The sequence below is a fragment of the Asparagus officinalis genome, chromosome 8 (assembly GCF_001876935.1).
Source record: "Asparagus officinalis chromosome 8, Aspof.V1, whole genome shotgun sequence".
Classification (NCBI taxonomy): domain Eukaryota; kingdom Viridiplantae; phylum Streptophyta; class Magnoliopsida; order Asparagales; family Asparagaceae; genus Asparagus; species Asparagus officinalis.
In genome coordinates this window covers 2,845,944-2,860,999 of record NC_033801.1, presented here as the reverse complement: position 1 = coordinate 2,860,999, position 15,056 = coordinate 2,845,944, and the positions used below count along the sequence as shown (strand labels likewise).

The window sequence follows — 15,056 nt, the reverse complement described above, 5'->3', positions numbered from 1 at the left end:
GGGTTTCTTTCTTTCTATATACTGTGCACAGCAGCAGCAAAACCAAGAGTACTGTCCCCAACAAGGGTTTCTTTCTTTCTATATACTGTGCACAGCAGCAGCAAAACCAAGAGTACTGTCCCCAACAAGTTGATGACGGGTTTCTTTCTTTCTATATACTGTGCACAGCAGCAGCAAAACCAAGAGTACTGTCCCCAACAAGTTGATGACTAGAGTTATATGCCAAGTGCAACTTCTGAATTTGAGCCTCCCCCAATCCGTTACACCATTTCATACCAATTACTCTGGGTCTTCAGTAGAATGTTCACATGCATAGCATGTTGTGCGCGGCGGAAGTTCTCAAAGCGACACGAACAATAATTCGAGATAAATCATAACCAATAAGCAAATCATAATTACAGCAAGAACAACGAGTTTAACGTGGTTCGGCAAGTTGCCTACGTCGTCCACGAGGCAAGGAGGATGGGAGTTCTTACTATTAGAAATCAAGAGAATACAAATAGAGTTATAAATCTCACCGATCAAACCCTAAAACAAAGCTCTAGATCTCTCACAAATCTCCCACAATTGGATGCAGCAATCCTCTACAAAAGACTGCTCAAAATCGTCCTTACTTAACCCTAACTAATCAGGATTAGAGTTATATATCAGCTCCAAAACGAACCGGGTGGAAAACCCAAAGCCCAGCCCAAACAGCCTGCGGTCAACTGCGCAGGTATCGCGGTTGACCGTGGCGGTCGACCGAACACTCTCGATAGAGAACAAATCAGCTACAGGAAACTCACGGTCGACCGTGACGGTTGACCGAACCAAACGACAGAGCCCAAAAATCCTACAGGGTCCACGCGGTCGACCGTGACGGTCGACCGCCTTCAGCTCCCAGCTCTTCCTGACCCTTGTGCACGTTCGCGGTCGACCGCGCCGCTGACTCGCGGTCGACCGCCGCTGACTCACGGTCGACCGCCAGTCTGCCTGGCTGAATTTCTGGATTGTTTTCTTCAGCTGTTTACCAATTCTTCAATTCTCCACCTCGACGAATGTTTCTACCAAAACTGAGCCGACACCAAATCATCCAAAAGTCCCTCAACAACTCCGGGAACCAAACTAGAGCTGAAACGTGATCTCCCCCATTTGAATCAACAGATCAAACCAGCTGCATCTGAAAAACTACATACGTATCCTCTTGCCCAAGGAATCAAGCCGAACGTAGTTCACTCAAATGGCCTCTAAAGGCCTCAATCCACTAGAAGAGTTCGCAACCCTTCTCCAACATCATGATCAAGTCTACGGCTGATAGCACCTCTAATGACCCCAAACTGAAACAATCCAAACATGTCCACCTGAGATGAATCAATGGCCATATCCAGACTCCATCTATCAGCTACACTCGAATCGATCAACCTATCATCTGCATCCAAATCAACATGATTCTTAATCTGTATCACATCAGCTGGAATTCCAAATGATGCAGTATGATCTGGAGTCTCCACCTAACGTGGAGTAGCATCACTCTCCACCCGCTACGATATCCTAAATATCTGATCACCACTCTCCACCTGCCGAGAGTCAAACATAACATACCTGCTCAAAATAAAGTCAGAAGCCAATACTTGATAATCAAACACGCCTCTGACTCCCAAATGTGCTATCAGATTAAATCTCACATCCACGATGTGACCAAGTGCTGGGTAGCCAAACATCCGACGTAACCCAAAATCTGAAGCAGCTCTACCAGATCCAAAATCTCTACATGCAGCAGTCGGAAACCTATGCATAAGATGATCTAAACATGTCGTAGCCCGCACATCAAAGCCAATGCTCGACATCAAACGTCGATCCTCCTCCAGCAAGGAACAGCTCCCCAAATCTTCCATCTCGCCTCGTCGCCTCAAAATTTCCACACCATTGAAGTGTCTTCTATTGCCGTGAGCTCAGCACAAACGCAAGAAAGAACCCCTACCATAATCAGAACGTCGGGTTACCTTTCTACCAACACACTTCCTCCATCTGTTGCGGGCTTCTAGGACTTCACATCAACGGGACTTGGTTGCAACCCACCAATGCCTAGAGCAATTCCTAACTGCAGAAACCACATACCTATTACCTCCTAATAATGCTCCCTTAGAAGGCCCCCCGAATGCCTGAATGAACACCCCTCAGAAGACCCCTCGAATGATGGATAGAAGTGCCAAACTCCACCTCAGTCTTCTTGCTCATACTAATGTGTTCACAGGATATCAAATTGCAGGTTAAAACACTCCTCAACAACCTATGCATGGTATTACCAATCAAATAACCCAGCATCAAACAACGCCACATTCTAGCCGAATCTGATGAAGTCGTCATCTCTCTATCAATCGCTGTGCTTCTAAGCAAATAATACAAATTACTCCTTCTGATGCCCTTCATCATAATCATGGACCCCAATGTGACCTTCAAACGTGTATCCACCAAGGTCACCCTATAGCTTGCTACCTCCAAAGCTCCAAGTGAAATGATGTTCATCTTCAATTGTGGAACGAACCTCACATCATCCAACTCCCGAGTCACCCCGTCACTCATCTTAATTCGAACAGTACCAATACCACTAATAGAGCATGCATGTCCATTATCCAAGAGCACAACATCCTCTCTTTCCAACTTCTGAAAGCTGAAGAATAAATCCCTCCTAGGACAAACGTGGTAAGAAGCACCCGAATCCAACATCCACTCTGTAGAGTTGGCAACACAAACTAACGGCAGTGCAGACAATGAATAGCCTGAAGAATCCGAATCCGAATTGTTACCACTAGTCTTGACAACATTCACCTCTGAAGCTTGTACAGTTTTCCCCTTATTCTTCTTGGCTCGATCTAACTTTGGACATTCAACTTTTCAATGTCCATTCTCTTTACAAAAAGCACACTGATTCCTACGAATCCCACGATGTGCACCTCTAGACTGCGACCTCCTGCTTCGGTTTGAACCACGACCATGAACTACTAATGCATCTCCCGATGTCTTCTCGGAGTGTTCATTAACACTCTTCCTCAACTCATAATTCACCAACGCTGAGGTCACCTCCTTGTAACTAACAGTAGTTCTTTCATTAATCATAGTTAGGATAAAAGTACCATAATCATCCTCAGGCAACGAACACAAAAGTAGCAACGCCTTGTCTTCATCCTCAATCATGATATCCATATTGGCCATGTCTGAAAGTAGCTTCGTGAAGTTGTTAACATGCTCCCTGATGAAAACTCCCATCTTCATCTTGGACTAGTAAAACCTCTTCTTCAAGTGAAGCCGATTCTCAATGCTCTTAGTAAGATACTTTTCATTGAGTGTTTCCCACATCATCACATTATAAATAAGATCCGGCGTCAAGCATGGCCGAATAACTCCAAACGCCCTACTATTTATCTTCTTCCAAACCTTTTCTTCCATATCAGCAGGTTTCTCTTGCAACTCAAGAGTCTCTTCCAAGTTTTGAGCGTCCAACACATCCATCACTTGGCACCTCCACAAACCGAAATTGATCTTGTCGTCGAACTTTGGAACATCAATCTTCATATTATTGATGCTCAAACTATGTATCGTCTTCGTAAGAGACGAACTTGATGTGCTTGATTCTCCCATGTTGTCGATCTAACTCTTCAAATAATTAAGAATCCAACATCGAATCCTTCGAACAAGTTCCCAAGTCCAACCCGAATCTCTGATACCAATTGTTGTGCGCGGCGGAAGTTCTCGAAGCGACACGAATAATAACTCGAGATAAATCACAACCAATAAGCAAATCACAATCACAGCAAGAACAACGAGTTTAACGTGGTTCGGCAAGTTGCCTATGTCCACGGGGCAAGGAGGGGGGGGGGGGAGTTCTTACTATTAGAAATCAAGAGAATACAAATAGAGTTACAAATCTCACCGATCAAACCCTAAAATAAAGCTCTAGATCTCTCACAAATCTCTCACAATTGGATGCATCAATCCTCTCCAAAAGACTGCTCAAAATCGTCCTTGGTTAAACCTAACTAATCAGGATTAGAGTTATATATCAGCTCCAAAACGAACCGGGTTGAAAACCCAAAGCCCAGCCCCAAACAGTCCCGACAGAGAACAAATCAGCTATAGGAAACTCATGGTCGACCGCGACGGTCGATCGAACCAAACGACAGAGCCCAAAAATCCTACAGGGTCCACGCGGTCGACCGTGGCGGGCGACCGCCTTCAGCTCCCAGCTCTTCCTGACCCTTGTGCACGTTCGCGGTCGACCGCCGCTGACTCGCGGTCGACCGCCAGTCTGCCTGACTGAATTTTTGGGTTGTTTTATTTAGCTGTTTGCCAATTCTTCATAGCACACACTTGTCGCTTTGAAGGACACCCATCCTCATTAACATGTATTGTGTCAATAATCTATTTTACGCAGCAAGCCATAGGATAAAAGAGCATTTAGGCAAAGTTTTCTTCCCCCAATTAAAACTGTTCGGCACCAACTCTGAGTTTGGTGACCAAGGATGAGCTGATCATGCAGAGCATAATTAACTTATGATTCTCACTCCTCTGCAGCAACTTTGAATGTTTGCTAGCTAGGTCATTACCTGTAGAACCCCATAAAGCAATTGCCATGTCTCTAGTACTTATTGGCATTTGCATCCAAGCCCAGGAATCTCCATTTTTCTTTCGTACATTCTAGATATTTTGTCCCCTTAGATGATGTTCATGGGTCCATTTGATCCAAAGGGGTCTTACTTCTGATGAATTTGCCAGAGCAACAAGCTTGGCTCCATTGTATAGCTGAATACACATTTAAACCCCCAAACTTCAAACTACAGCAAATATCTTCTCTCCTTGCTTAATTATGCTCTTTCTTTTGTTGAATATCTATGATAAGGCTTTTAATTAGCTGTGTTGTTAACAATATTTTGTTTCGAAATTATCTGCAAATCAAGTATATCATAATGGTGACTGGTGATCAAACTTTTTTCCATTGATAAATTATTTCTTTTGCAGCATACAGAAGACAATAGAGCATTATTATAGTTATACGTATGCAGCTATGGATCCGGGCCCTGGAAATGAACCTCAGGTTTGAGTTATCGTACTTGATCAAGAATACATTGGGATATTTCGTTGGTATCATTTGACGGTGAATATGCTTGTCCGGAAATTTTATTGCTAATAAATGGAAATCACCCTCTTCATACTTTGATTTTAAAATTTTAATTAATTTCATGGTATTCTTGTGAAGGAAGGTTTATATATTGGTGATGTAGAATTGGCGAAGAAATAGGAGAAGAACAGGTTTTGGAAGCAGAGAAATATTTTTGGTGACGTTCGGTCGACCGCGAGGCTAGGCCGGTTGACCGGAAACGTGCACAGCTCAGGGATTGATCCTGTATTTGGTGCGGTTAACCGCCGCGGCCGACTGCCAAACCCTGTAATCGATTCTGAGGCTCTGGAGTTGGTAGCGGTCGACCGCCACGGTCGACCGCTGTTTTCTAGGTTGTCATTATTGCGGTCGACCGCGAGCTTTGTGCGGTCGACCGCCAGTCGGGTCAGGCCCAGAATTTGGTTTCCTGTTCTGATTTGGTTTTGAGTTTGGTATAAATACCAAACACGATTTAGGGTTTTGGGAGAACAATATTGGGGATATTTGGAGCACAGAAAGGAGTTTTTTCTGGAGCTATTAGTTAGGGTTTTATTTGAGAGATTGAGAGCTTTGTGTGAGATATTAGTTTGTGGATTTGTAATCTCTATCTGTACTCTTCTTCTCTATTAGTGAAAACCCATCCCCTTCTTGTCCTGTGGGCATAGGCAACTTACCGAACCACGTAAAATTTGTTTGTTAGTGTTTGTGCCGTTATTTTGGATTGTTTGGCCTTCTCTCTCGGTATTGGTATTTATTCTCGGCACCCCATCGGTTTGGTCGCCGCGCACAACAAGTGGTATCAGAGCTTTGGCTACGCTTGGGCAAGGTGGAGGAAGGGTTTTAGTTGGTGATAAATGTGGGATTTTTGCTACCGTGGTTCTCGTTTCCGTCATGTAGGGTAGAGATCTTTTAGATGCTCTTCTTAGGGTTTCACTTGGAGGTATAAGAATCTCTTTTTTCAGTTTGGATCTGTTCTTTGTTTGTTCCGTATTGGTTTGTTAGTGCTTTGAGAAAGATGGCCGAGAAAGAAGGAGTTGTGGAGGGTACTTCTGGCGCGAAGACCGTCCAAAGTTTGAATATTTACTCTATGAAGATAGATGTGGAGAAATTTAACGGCACTAACAATTTTGGTCTTTGGAGATGTGAAGTCTTGTATGCGCTCAACGCGCAAAATTTGGAAGATACTTTGGAGTTGGACGGAATACCAGACAACATTAATGAGAAGGTTTGGAAGAAGATGAATCGAACGACGTGTGGTGTGATTAGGTATTGTTTAACACAAGATTTGAAATATGATGTGATCAATGAGACTTCGGTAAAGAAGATTTGGGAGATCCTAGAGAGTAAGTATTTGAAGAAGAGTGTGAAAAATCGCTTGCATTTGAAGAGGCTTTATCGCTTGCATTTGAAGAGGAGGCTTTATCGCTACTAATTGAAGAAAGAGACCTCCATTGGTGATCACATAAAACCACTACACGAAGCTTCTTGAGGATTTGGCGAATGTAGATGTTATGATTGAAGATGAGGACAATGTTGTTATTATTGAGTTCCTTGCAAGTTGAGAAATATGAGACCATCGTTCTTATTCTTATTAATGGAAAAACATCTCTTTCGTATAGTGAGGTCACCGCTACACTTGTGAATTATCAGCTTCAGAAGAAGGATAATGAGACTTTGATTGATACAGTAGCGGGGCATTGGTCGCAAGAGGGAAGAATCCAAACTGTAGTAGGAGATCATAGTCTAAGGGAGCACACCCTGCAGTTAGTAAGAATCAGTGTGCCTTTTGTAAAAAAGATGGACATTGGAAAGACGAATGCCCAAAGTTTATAGATTAAGCCGGAAAGAATAAGAAGAAAGTTATTCAAGCTTCAGAGGTGAATGTTAGATTCAGATTCTTTTGGCTACTCGTGCCCTACACTACCATCAGTTTGTGTTGCCGATTCTACAGAGTGGATATTAGATTCGGGTGCTTCTTAGCATATTTACCTTAGAAGGGATTAGTTCTCCAACTTTGAGGAGTTAGAAAGAGGGGATATCGTGCCCATAGGTAATAATCATGAATGTCCTATTAGTGGTATCGGTACCGTTCGTATTAGGATGTTTGACGGGGTGATTCGGGAGTTAGATGAAGTGAGGTTCGTTCCACAGTTGAAGTAGAACATCATTTCACTTGGAGTTTTAGAGGCAGCAGACTATCAGGTGATCTTAGAGGATGCATCTTTGAAAGTCATATTTGGGTCCTTGATTGTGATGAAGGGCGTTAGAAAGAAGAATTTGTACTACTTGATTGGGAGCACGATGATTGGTGGAGAGTTGACGACTTCTTTGGATTTGGCTAGACTGTGACGTTTGTTGATGCTGGGATATTTGATTGTTGATGCTGCGCATAGATTGTTGAGGAGTGCTTTGATTTGCAGATTGAATTCCTGTGAGCACATTGGTATGTGCAAGAAGACCGATGTAGAGTTTGTCACTTCTATTCACCAAGCGAAGGGTCTTCTAGGTGGTGTTCATTCATGCATTTGGGGGTTTTCCAAAGAGCCATCATTGGGAGGTAATAGGTATTTGGTTTCCTGTGTTGGTGACTATTCTAGGCATTTGTGGGTTGCAACCAAGTCACGTTGGTGTGAAGTCCTAGTACTCAACAATAGGTGGAATGAGTGTATTGGCAGAAAGGTAATACGTCATTCTGATTTTGGTAGGGGTTCTTTTCTGCATTTATGTCGAGCTCACGAAAGTTTGAGATACTTCATTGGAGACGGAACATTAGGGCGACGAGATGAGGTGGCAGATTTGATGAGCCATTCCTCTCTGGAGGAGGATTGGTGTTTTTATGTCGAGCATTAGTTTGCAGAGGAGTTCTGGTATTGAGGCTTTGACATATTGAAGCAATCTTATTCATAGGTTGCTGACTGCTGCGTTTGGAGTATTCGGATCTGGTGGAGCTGCTTCAGATTTTGGGTTACTTTGGATATTTGATTGCTCAGCATATGGTCACATTGAGGATGTGAGATTTGATCCGAGTGCACATTTGGGATTTAGAGACGTTTGGTTATCAGTTGTTGGACTCTGATATCGTTCTGAGCAGATATGTCATATTTGACTCTCGATAGGTAGAGAGTATTGGACAGATCGTTGGGATATCACAGCGGGTGGAGAGTGATGCTACTCCACATTCTCCAGATCATTCTTCATCGTTTGGGATTCCAGCTGAGGTGACACAGAGTAGGGATCATATTGATGTGGATGCAGATGATGAGTTTATTGATTCGAGTACAGCTGGTGGACACAGTTCGAATTTAGTTATGGCCATTGGTTCACCTCAGGTAGAGGTGTTTGGTTCATTACATTTTGGGGCCATTGGGAGAGTTATCAGTCACGGATTTGTTGGTGATGTTGGAAAAAGGTTGAAAACTCTTCTCGTTGATTGAGGTCCTTTGGAGGCCATTTGGCGAACTACGTGAGACTTGATTCCTTTGACAAGAAGATACGTAGGCAGTCATTTTATGATACAGCCGGTTTGGTGAGTTGATACCGACATTTGGAGATTATTCGCATTCTCATTTGGGTCTTGACTTGTTGTGGATTGAGTCAGTTGTTGTAGTTTTGTTCCACTTCGTACTGGACGTAACAAGTGAGACGTTTGGTTGGTATAGTGTCGGCTCAGTTTTAGAAAAACTTCACCGAGGTGGAGAATTGTAGAATTGGTAAAGAAATTAGAGAAGAACAGGTTTTGGATGCAGGAAAACATTTTTGGTGACGTTCGGTCGACTGCGAGGCTAGGCCGGTCGACAAAAAATGTGAACAGCTCAGGGATTGATTTTGGATTTGGTGCGGTCGACCGTCGCGGTCGACTGCCATGGTCGACCGCCAAACCCTGTAATCGATTCTGAGGCTCTGGAGTTGGTAGTGGTTGATTGCCACGGTCGACCGTCAAACCCTGTAATTGTTTTCTGGGTTCTGTCGTTAGTCGCGATCGACCGCGAGCTTTGTGTGATCGACCGCCAATCAGGTCAGGCCCAGAATTTGGTTTCCTGTTCTGATTTGGTTTTGAGTTTGGTATAAATACCAAACATGATTTAGGGCTTTGGGAGAGTAGTATTGAGGATATTTAGAGCACAGAAAAGAGCCTTTTTTGGAGCTATTGGTTAGGGTTTTGTTTGAGAGATTGAGAGCTTTGTGTGAGAGATTAGTTTGTGGGTTTGTAATCTCTATTTGCATTCTTCTTCTCTATTAGTGAAAACTCATCTCCTTCTTGCCCTGTGGACGTAGGTAACTTTCCGAAACACATAAAATTCGTTTATTAGTGTTTGTGACGCTATTTTGGATTGTTTGGTCTCTCCTCTCGGCATTGGTATTTGTTCTCGGCACCCATTGGTTTGGCCGCCGCGCACAACAGGTGAGATAATAGGCCTTAAATTGAGACTAGAAATCAATTTTAACTAAAAACCTTAGTCAACCTCTCAACACCTTCAGACTTTACATTGAGCTTTAGTTTTACTTGGGCCACAACTTTGGCTTCTTCAATAGAGACTAGACTCAATTTTTAACCAAAAAGCTTAAGTTGTTAGATATTAATATTAACTCTTATTTAAATCACTATTATAGTGCACGTGCTTTGCACGAAAACAAAGCATACTTATTTTGTTTTATGTTTTTCAATTTTTTTGTTGGTTGCAAAATAATAAAATAACTTGCATAGCAATATAAATTTTGAACAATTATAATTTTGTTTAAATGAATAAATTATATGATAAAACTATGTATAAAGAACTGTATGATTAATTATTATAGTTTGGATAATTATTATAATTTATATAATTTATTCATAATTTATTAAAATAATCATCATATATTAAATAATTTTTTCTCATTTAAATATAACAGTATTATACGTAGCATATTTATAATACTATTAGTATTTACATTTTAATTTACTAATTAGTTTATTATACTATAAGTAAATAATTTACTAAATTGTATAATTATAATTTATTAATTTAAAAAATAGTATTAAAATCATTATACTATTAATACTATTACAATTACAATAAATAAAAATTATTTTTCATGCTATTATCATACTTTTAAAAGGCTAATAAGATGAGACATAATATGTAGTCCTCCATAAGAGGTGAAGCTCAAAGGCATAAGGCATAAGCCTAATGCATTTTTCTTATTTTTAACTTTTCTAGAATTTTAAATATTATGTGAAGACAAAGTAGGGATACATTTTAAATTTTCTATGATATAACATACTTAAATAATAAAATAATAGTATGACCAAAGGTTTCAAAAAAGTGAGCAAATGCATAATGAATAAGAGGTTATAGATAATTAGTGAATGATTAATTACAACCAATGACATATTTGAGAATTATCAAATCTAAAAGGGGAAAAATGAAAATCAAAAGTTTTGACATGACAATCCTCTTTTATATGTACATTACTCTTTCTTGTCCTACCCAATGTGAGAGTATACTCATTTGTGAATCCTTAAACATATGCATCTCACATTATATATTAAAATAGGAGATTTAGTTATTCATCAAAAAAAGTTCATACAATGTGAGATGCATAAGTTAAAAGTAAAAAAATTAAAGTGAAGATTTAGTTATTCATCAAAAAATAGTGGAGATTTAGTTAATACTACAATTTAAAAAACATCTTTTATGTAAATTTATTCATCATATATTAAATGCGAAGATTTAGTGCTAACTCCCCTTTTCTGTTAAAATGAGGAGATTTTGAATTACATTAAACGTAGAGTTACATTGAAGGGGTGATTATGAAAATATAAAATATTGGAGGACTTTTCGGGTACGTTACCCGGAAATTTCTCTGCCCAAACCCGTTAATAATAGGAAATCCAGAGTCCAGCGGCCGCAAACCTCTTTACGGAGAAATGGAAAATTTTTGGTGGGAAAATTTACAACCAAATTATTCTAATGAAAAAACAAAAGTAAGATTCCATTTTCTCTCCGCCTCATTATCTGATGAGTAAGTGCTCAACCCCATTTCTCAAATTACACGCTCAATTTCATGTTCTATGTTTTCTTTATTTCTCTTGATATTGCCATTATAATAATTTAGTTTCAAAGAAAACCCAATTTTATGAGCAAATAGTACTCAAGAGTTTGCAAGGTCATTCTTTTTCGAATTGCAAAGCATCAACAGTTTCATCTTCATCTTCCCTCATGATGGCTTAATGCATGTCCGTTGCTACGTTTAAATTTATTCCAAAGATCTTAATTTAGTTGTAATTCTTGTTCTTTTTCATAAAAGATGTATTTTTGAGCGATTGTATGAATGTCAACTTATCAAACAGAAAGTCTGCATGTGAGAAAAAAAATGAAATAAAATTGTGTAAACATCACAATCCTAAATTGGGTTAGTTCATATATGAATAGCAGTTTGCAATGAGCACTTTATACTCTCGTGAGTCAGACACAGGTTCATGCAGAGGAAATATCTACACATATCCTTATGTTATGAATTTTTAGGTGATTATAGTGTTCGATGCTCCATGTGCATGTCAGAACACAACCTTCATGCCCATGTCTTGCAATATATACTTAATGTGAACTTTTATCGGTTTGCGTCTGAGAGTTGTTTTTGAGATACCAAAGATGTGGCCTAAGTTGTGAAATTATTTTCAAATTTAGTCCAATGTTTTTCAGAATATGATGTTTAACTCTCTGAGATTCCAGACAGTTTGCCTCGTTGATCATGACAAAACGAGAAGCCAACTACTTATGGTCGGCTCCCTAATATATATATTTCTTGATAACGCCTTTGGCGCTCGCAGGAATGGAACTCTGGTCCCCCACGAGGGAGCTGCACGGCTTTGCCATGTGACCTATTGGGCCGCCCAGCTCCCTAATATTCTTTATTCATGTAACCTAACTGGATCTAATATCATGTTATCCCTAATGTTTTGTTTCGTAATTCAATTTTATGGTGGTTATCAAATCCTTTTGATTATATTTTGAATTTGTGATTAGGGATCCATTTTTTTTGTGAGAAACATCGTAATCTAAATTTACTTTTCCTAAAAATGATGAATCACCCATGGTATGTTATTCTAGAAGAATCATCATACTCTCTTGGTATCTTTCGTTACCCTCATGCAAAATAAGTTAATCTCATCAATCATTTTGTCCAAATCATCTGGTGAATAACTGGTATCTCTTAAATTTTGATTACACATCTTATTAGTATTGTTTTTATTTTATTATTATTTTTTTTCCAAATGCAGAATTGGTACCAGGAGTTCTCCAGATTGAAAGGACAGTGTGCTTCTCTAGAGAGGACCCAGAGGTATGCGTTTTCTGATACAAGTAGACCCATAGCATAACCTTTTAAGTGTTATTGGCAAATCCCTGAAGCACTATGTTAGCGGTAGTTATTGTAAGAGTTTGTTACTTAAAAAAGCTTTTATATATAGTAGCTGCAGATATACTCACAAGGTATATGGCGTACCAAATATTGATCTTAATGTGGGATATTGACTACATTATTTTCAACAGGCACTTGCTTGGAGAAGATCTTGGACTTTTAAGTTTAAGACAAGTACAGAAATTGGAACGACAACTTGAATCCGCTCTGTCACAAACCAGGAAGAGGAAGGTAATGTAAAATTTTGTCTCCTGTATTATTTTCCTTTTATTCATATTGCTGGCTTACTATAGTGCATTCTAAAACTGAAAAATATTCACTCCTGAAATAACTTAAGAGGCTCGCCAAATATTTCCTCTTTGAAGTAAAATTCTAAATTGAGTTGGATTTATGTGATTTCAAGCAGAATTTCGGTGAGTATAGGTATTTAGAAACTTATGAGGAACATAACATGACATCCAAAGGTTTGGCTTACTATACTACATTCTAAAAATGAAAAATTCTCCTTCGCTTTCATTCTATATTACTTTCTATATGTGTAGACATGTGAGATATTTCATCCTTTTGACCACATTTCAATTGTAACTGCTCTGTGTTTTGTCACACGCTATTTCTATCAGGAACGTGATATTATGGCTAAAATTAGATGCCATATGTGTAAACATGCATCACGCATATACATGTAGGGGCAGTATGCTATCTAGATGCGGTAGAATCACAGGGTTCAAGATACTGATTTCAGTATTAATGGTATGCTGTACAAGAATTCATGCACTAAATTGAACTGTATGTTGTATTAAGGAGATAGCCATAATTGGATCAGTAGTAGGGTCGTGGTATTGTTTCTGTGGAGTGGGCATCTATTGAAAAAGAATAGGCATCTATTATGTTGTGTGTATAGTAAAGACAGCCAAAAGTATGGATTATCGCAATAGAAGCTTCTATGTTTGAATTGACAAGAATTAATCTAAGGCCTGATACTTAACTCAAACAATAGAAAGCAACAATTTTAATTTGAAAAGAGAATACAGCTTTGACATATTGTTTCTATTATGCAGACTCAACTACTGATGGATCAGATGGAAGATCTTAAGAAAAAGGTATGCATTTCCTTGAATGTCTTTCTTCTATCGTACTTTCTGAGGAGAAGTGAAATCATTTAGGAATTATGTTATCATGCATAGTTATTCAGGCTGGTACCACTGCTGAAAACCTCTTAATCTCAGAAGTATAATCTTGCCTTCTCCTAGCACATGAATGGTTTTATATGTTTTTTCGGCCTCGTTTGCCTCTTTGACTATTATCAATTTCCATGACATAAACACAGTTCAGTATTGTGTATCCCATGAACATATAAAAGCGTCTATATAATGATGTTTGCGTGAGAACGTAAGGATCATAATGGAGTTTGTGCGAGAATGTAAGGCTTATTATTTTGTGGTAATTGCACTGATATATTTAATGTTTTTAGCTTGAGGCAGCAGATAGCTCTGAGAGAAACACCAAAGGATTTTGTGAAGTACCTGATGCACCTGGAGGCAGTGCACCATTCTCTGCTAACCCATCTCAGCCCTATGCCGTGGACGCTGAACCAATTCTCGAAATAGGGTACATTTCTTTCTTTTCTATTTCACTAATTTACAACATGAGGGTTCAGTTTTTTTTTTCTGTTGTTTTTGCTAACGTTTTTGCTCTCAATTTATTTTGGCATGCAGCATGTTATGTTTCTATACATTTCCTCAAGCGTAAAACGTTATTGATTCTCAGCCTATTCTGTTTCTAACAAAGTAACTTTAAATAGGTTTCATCACCTTGCTTCTGATGAAGCAGCCGGACCGAGGAGCACTCTCCCAGAGAGTAATTTTATGCAGAACTGGGCTCTTTGGAGGGCTTAGATACTATTGGCATAATTTTATAAGGCTTTTATGATCTCTACCAAGTGATAACTGTACGGCCTCATCTGGCTTAACTTCGTGTGCTTCGAATAAAGCCTCGGTTTCGGAGCCAAAAACTCTGTTTGGATTTGGTCGTTCCCAGTTTCCTACAGACAAACAGGATATTTGTGTGTGATCTATGTATTAATACGTTTGTATTTCTAAACATCGGTTCCTATCTGTCCCGTTTGCGTGCTTTGTTCTATTGAACTATTGAAAAAATGGTAATATATTGATAATGACTATATATAATGTGTTTTGTAACGCGTTTAATACCATCTGCTGATTCTTTACCTTATAAAAAAAACTTGGAAATTACGAATATCCAGTTTTTTGTACAATTGATAGTGCCGGCTTAAGCTCTATTGCTTTTAAACAAGGCGATTGTTCATAGGACATAAAGTTTAATGTCTTGCATATTACCAAATCTTACAATTTAGAAAACAATGTAAGGTCATTTGTAAAAAAAAGAAAAAAAAAATTGTACGAAGTTGTCCTGTTTACTCTTTCATTTAGTTATGAATATGTATTTTAGTTAGCTTTTGGCTAATAATCAGGAGTTCTTACCTTGGGACTATAAGCTTTAG

At 39.2% G+C, this 15,056-nt stretch overlaps 1 protein-coding gene across 1 annotated transcript in view; it reads left to right on the top strand.

Annotated features, from left to right (window-relative positions):
* Positions 1–14,733, top strand: part of LOC109851573 (truncated transcription factor CAULIFLOWER A-like) — a 28,883-nt gene extending 14,150 nt beyond the window's left edge. The window contains exons 2-7 of the mRNA XM_020421779.1: positions 4,996–5,071; positions 12,396–12,457; positions 12,667–12,766; positions 13,594–13,635; positions 14,007–14,143; positions 14,337–14,733. Coding sequence (XP_020277368.1) covers positions 4,996–5,071; positions 12,396–12,457; positions 12,667–12,766; positions 13,594–13,635; positions 14,007–14,143; positions 14,337–14,430 — 511 coding nt within the window. The 3' untranslated portion in view covers positions 14,431–14,733. The remainder of the gene's footprint in view (positions 1–4,995; positions 5,072–12,395; positions 12,458–12,666; positions 12,767–13,593; positions 13,636–14,006; positions 14,144–14,336) is intronic.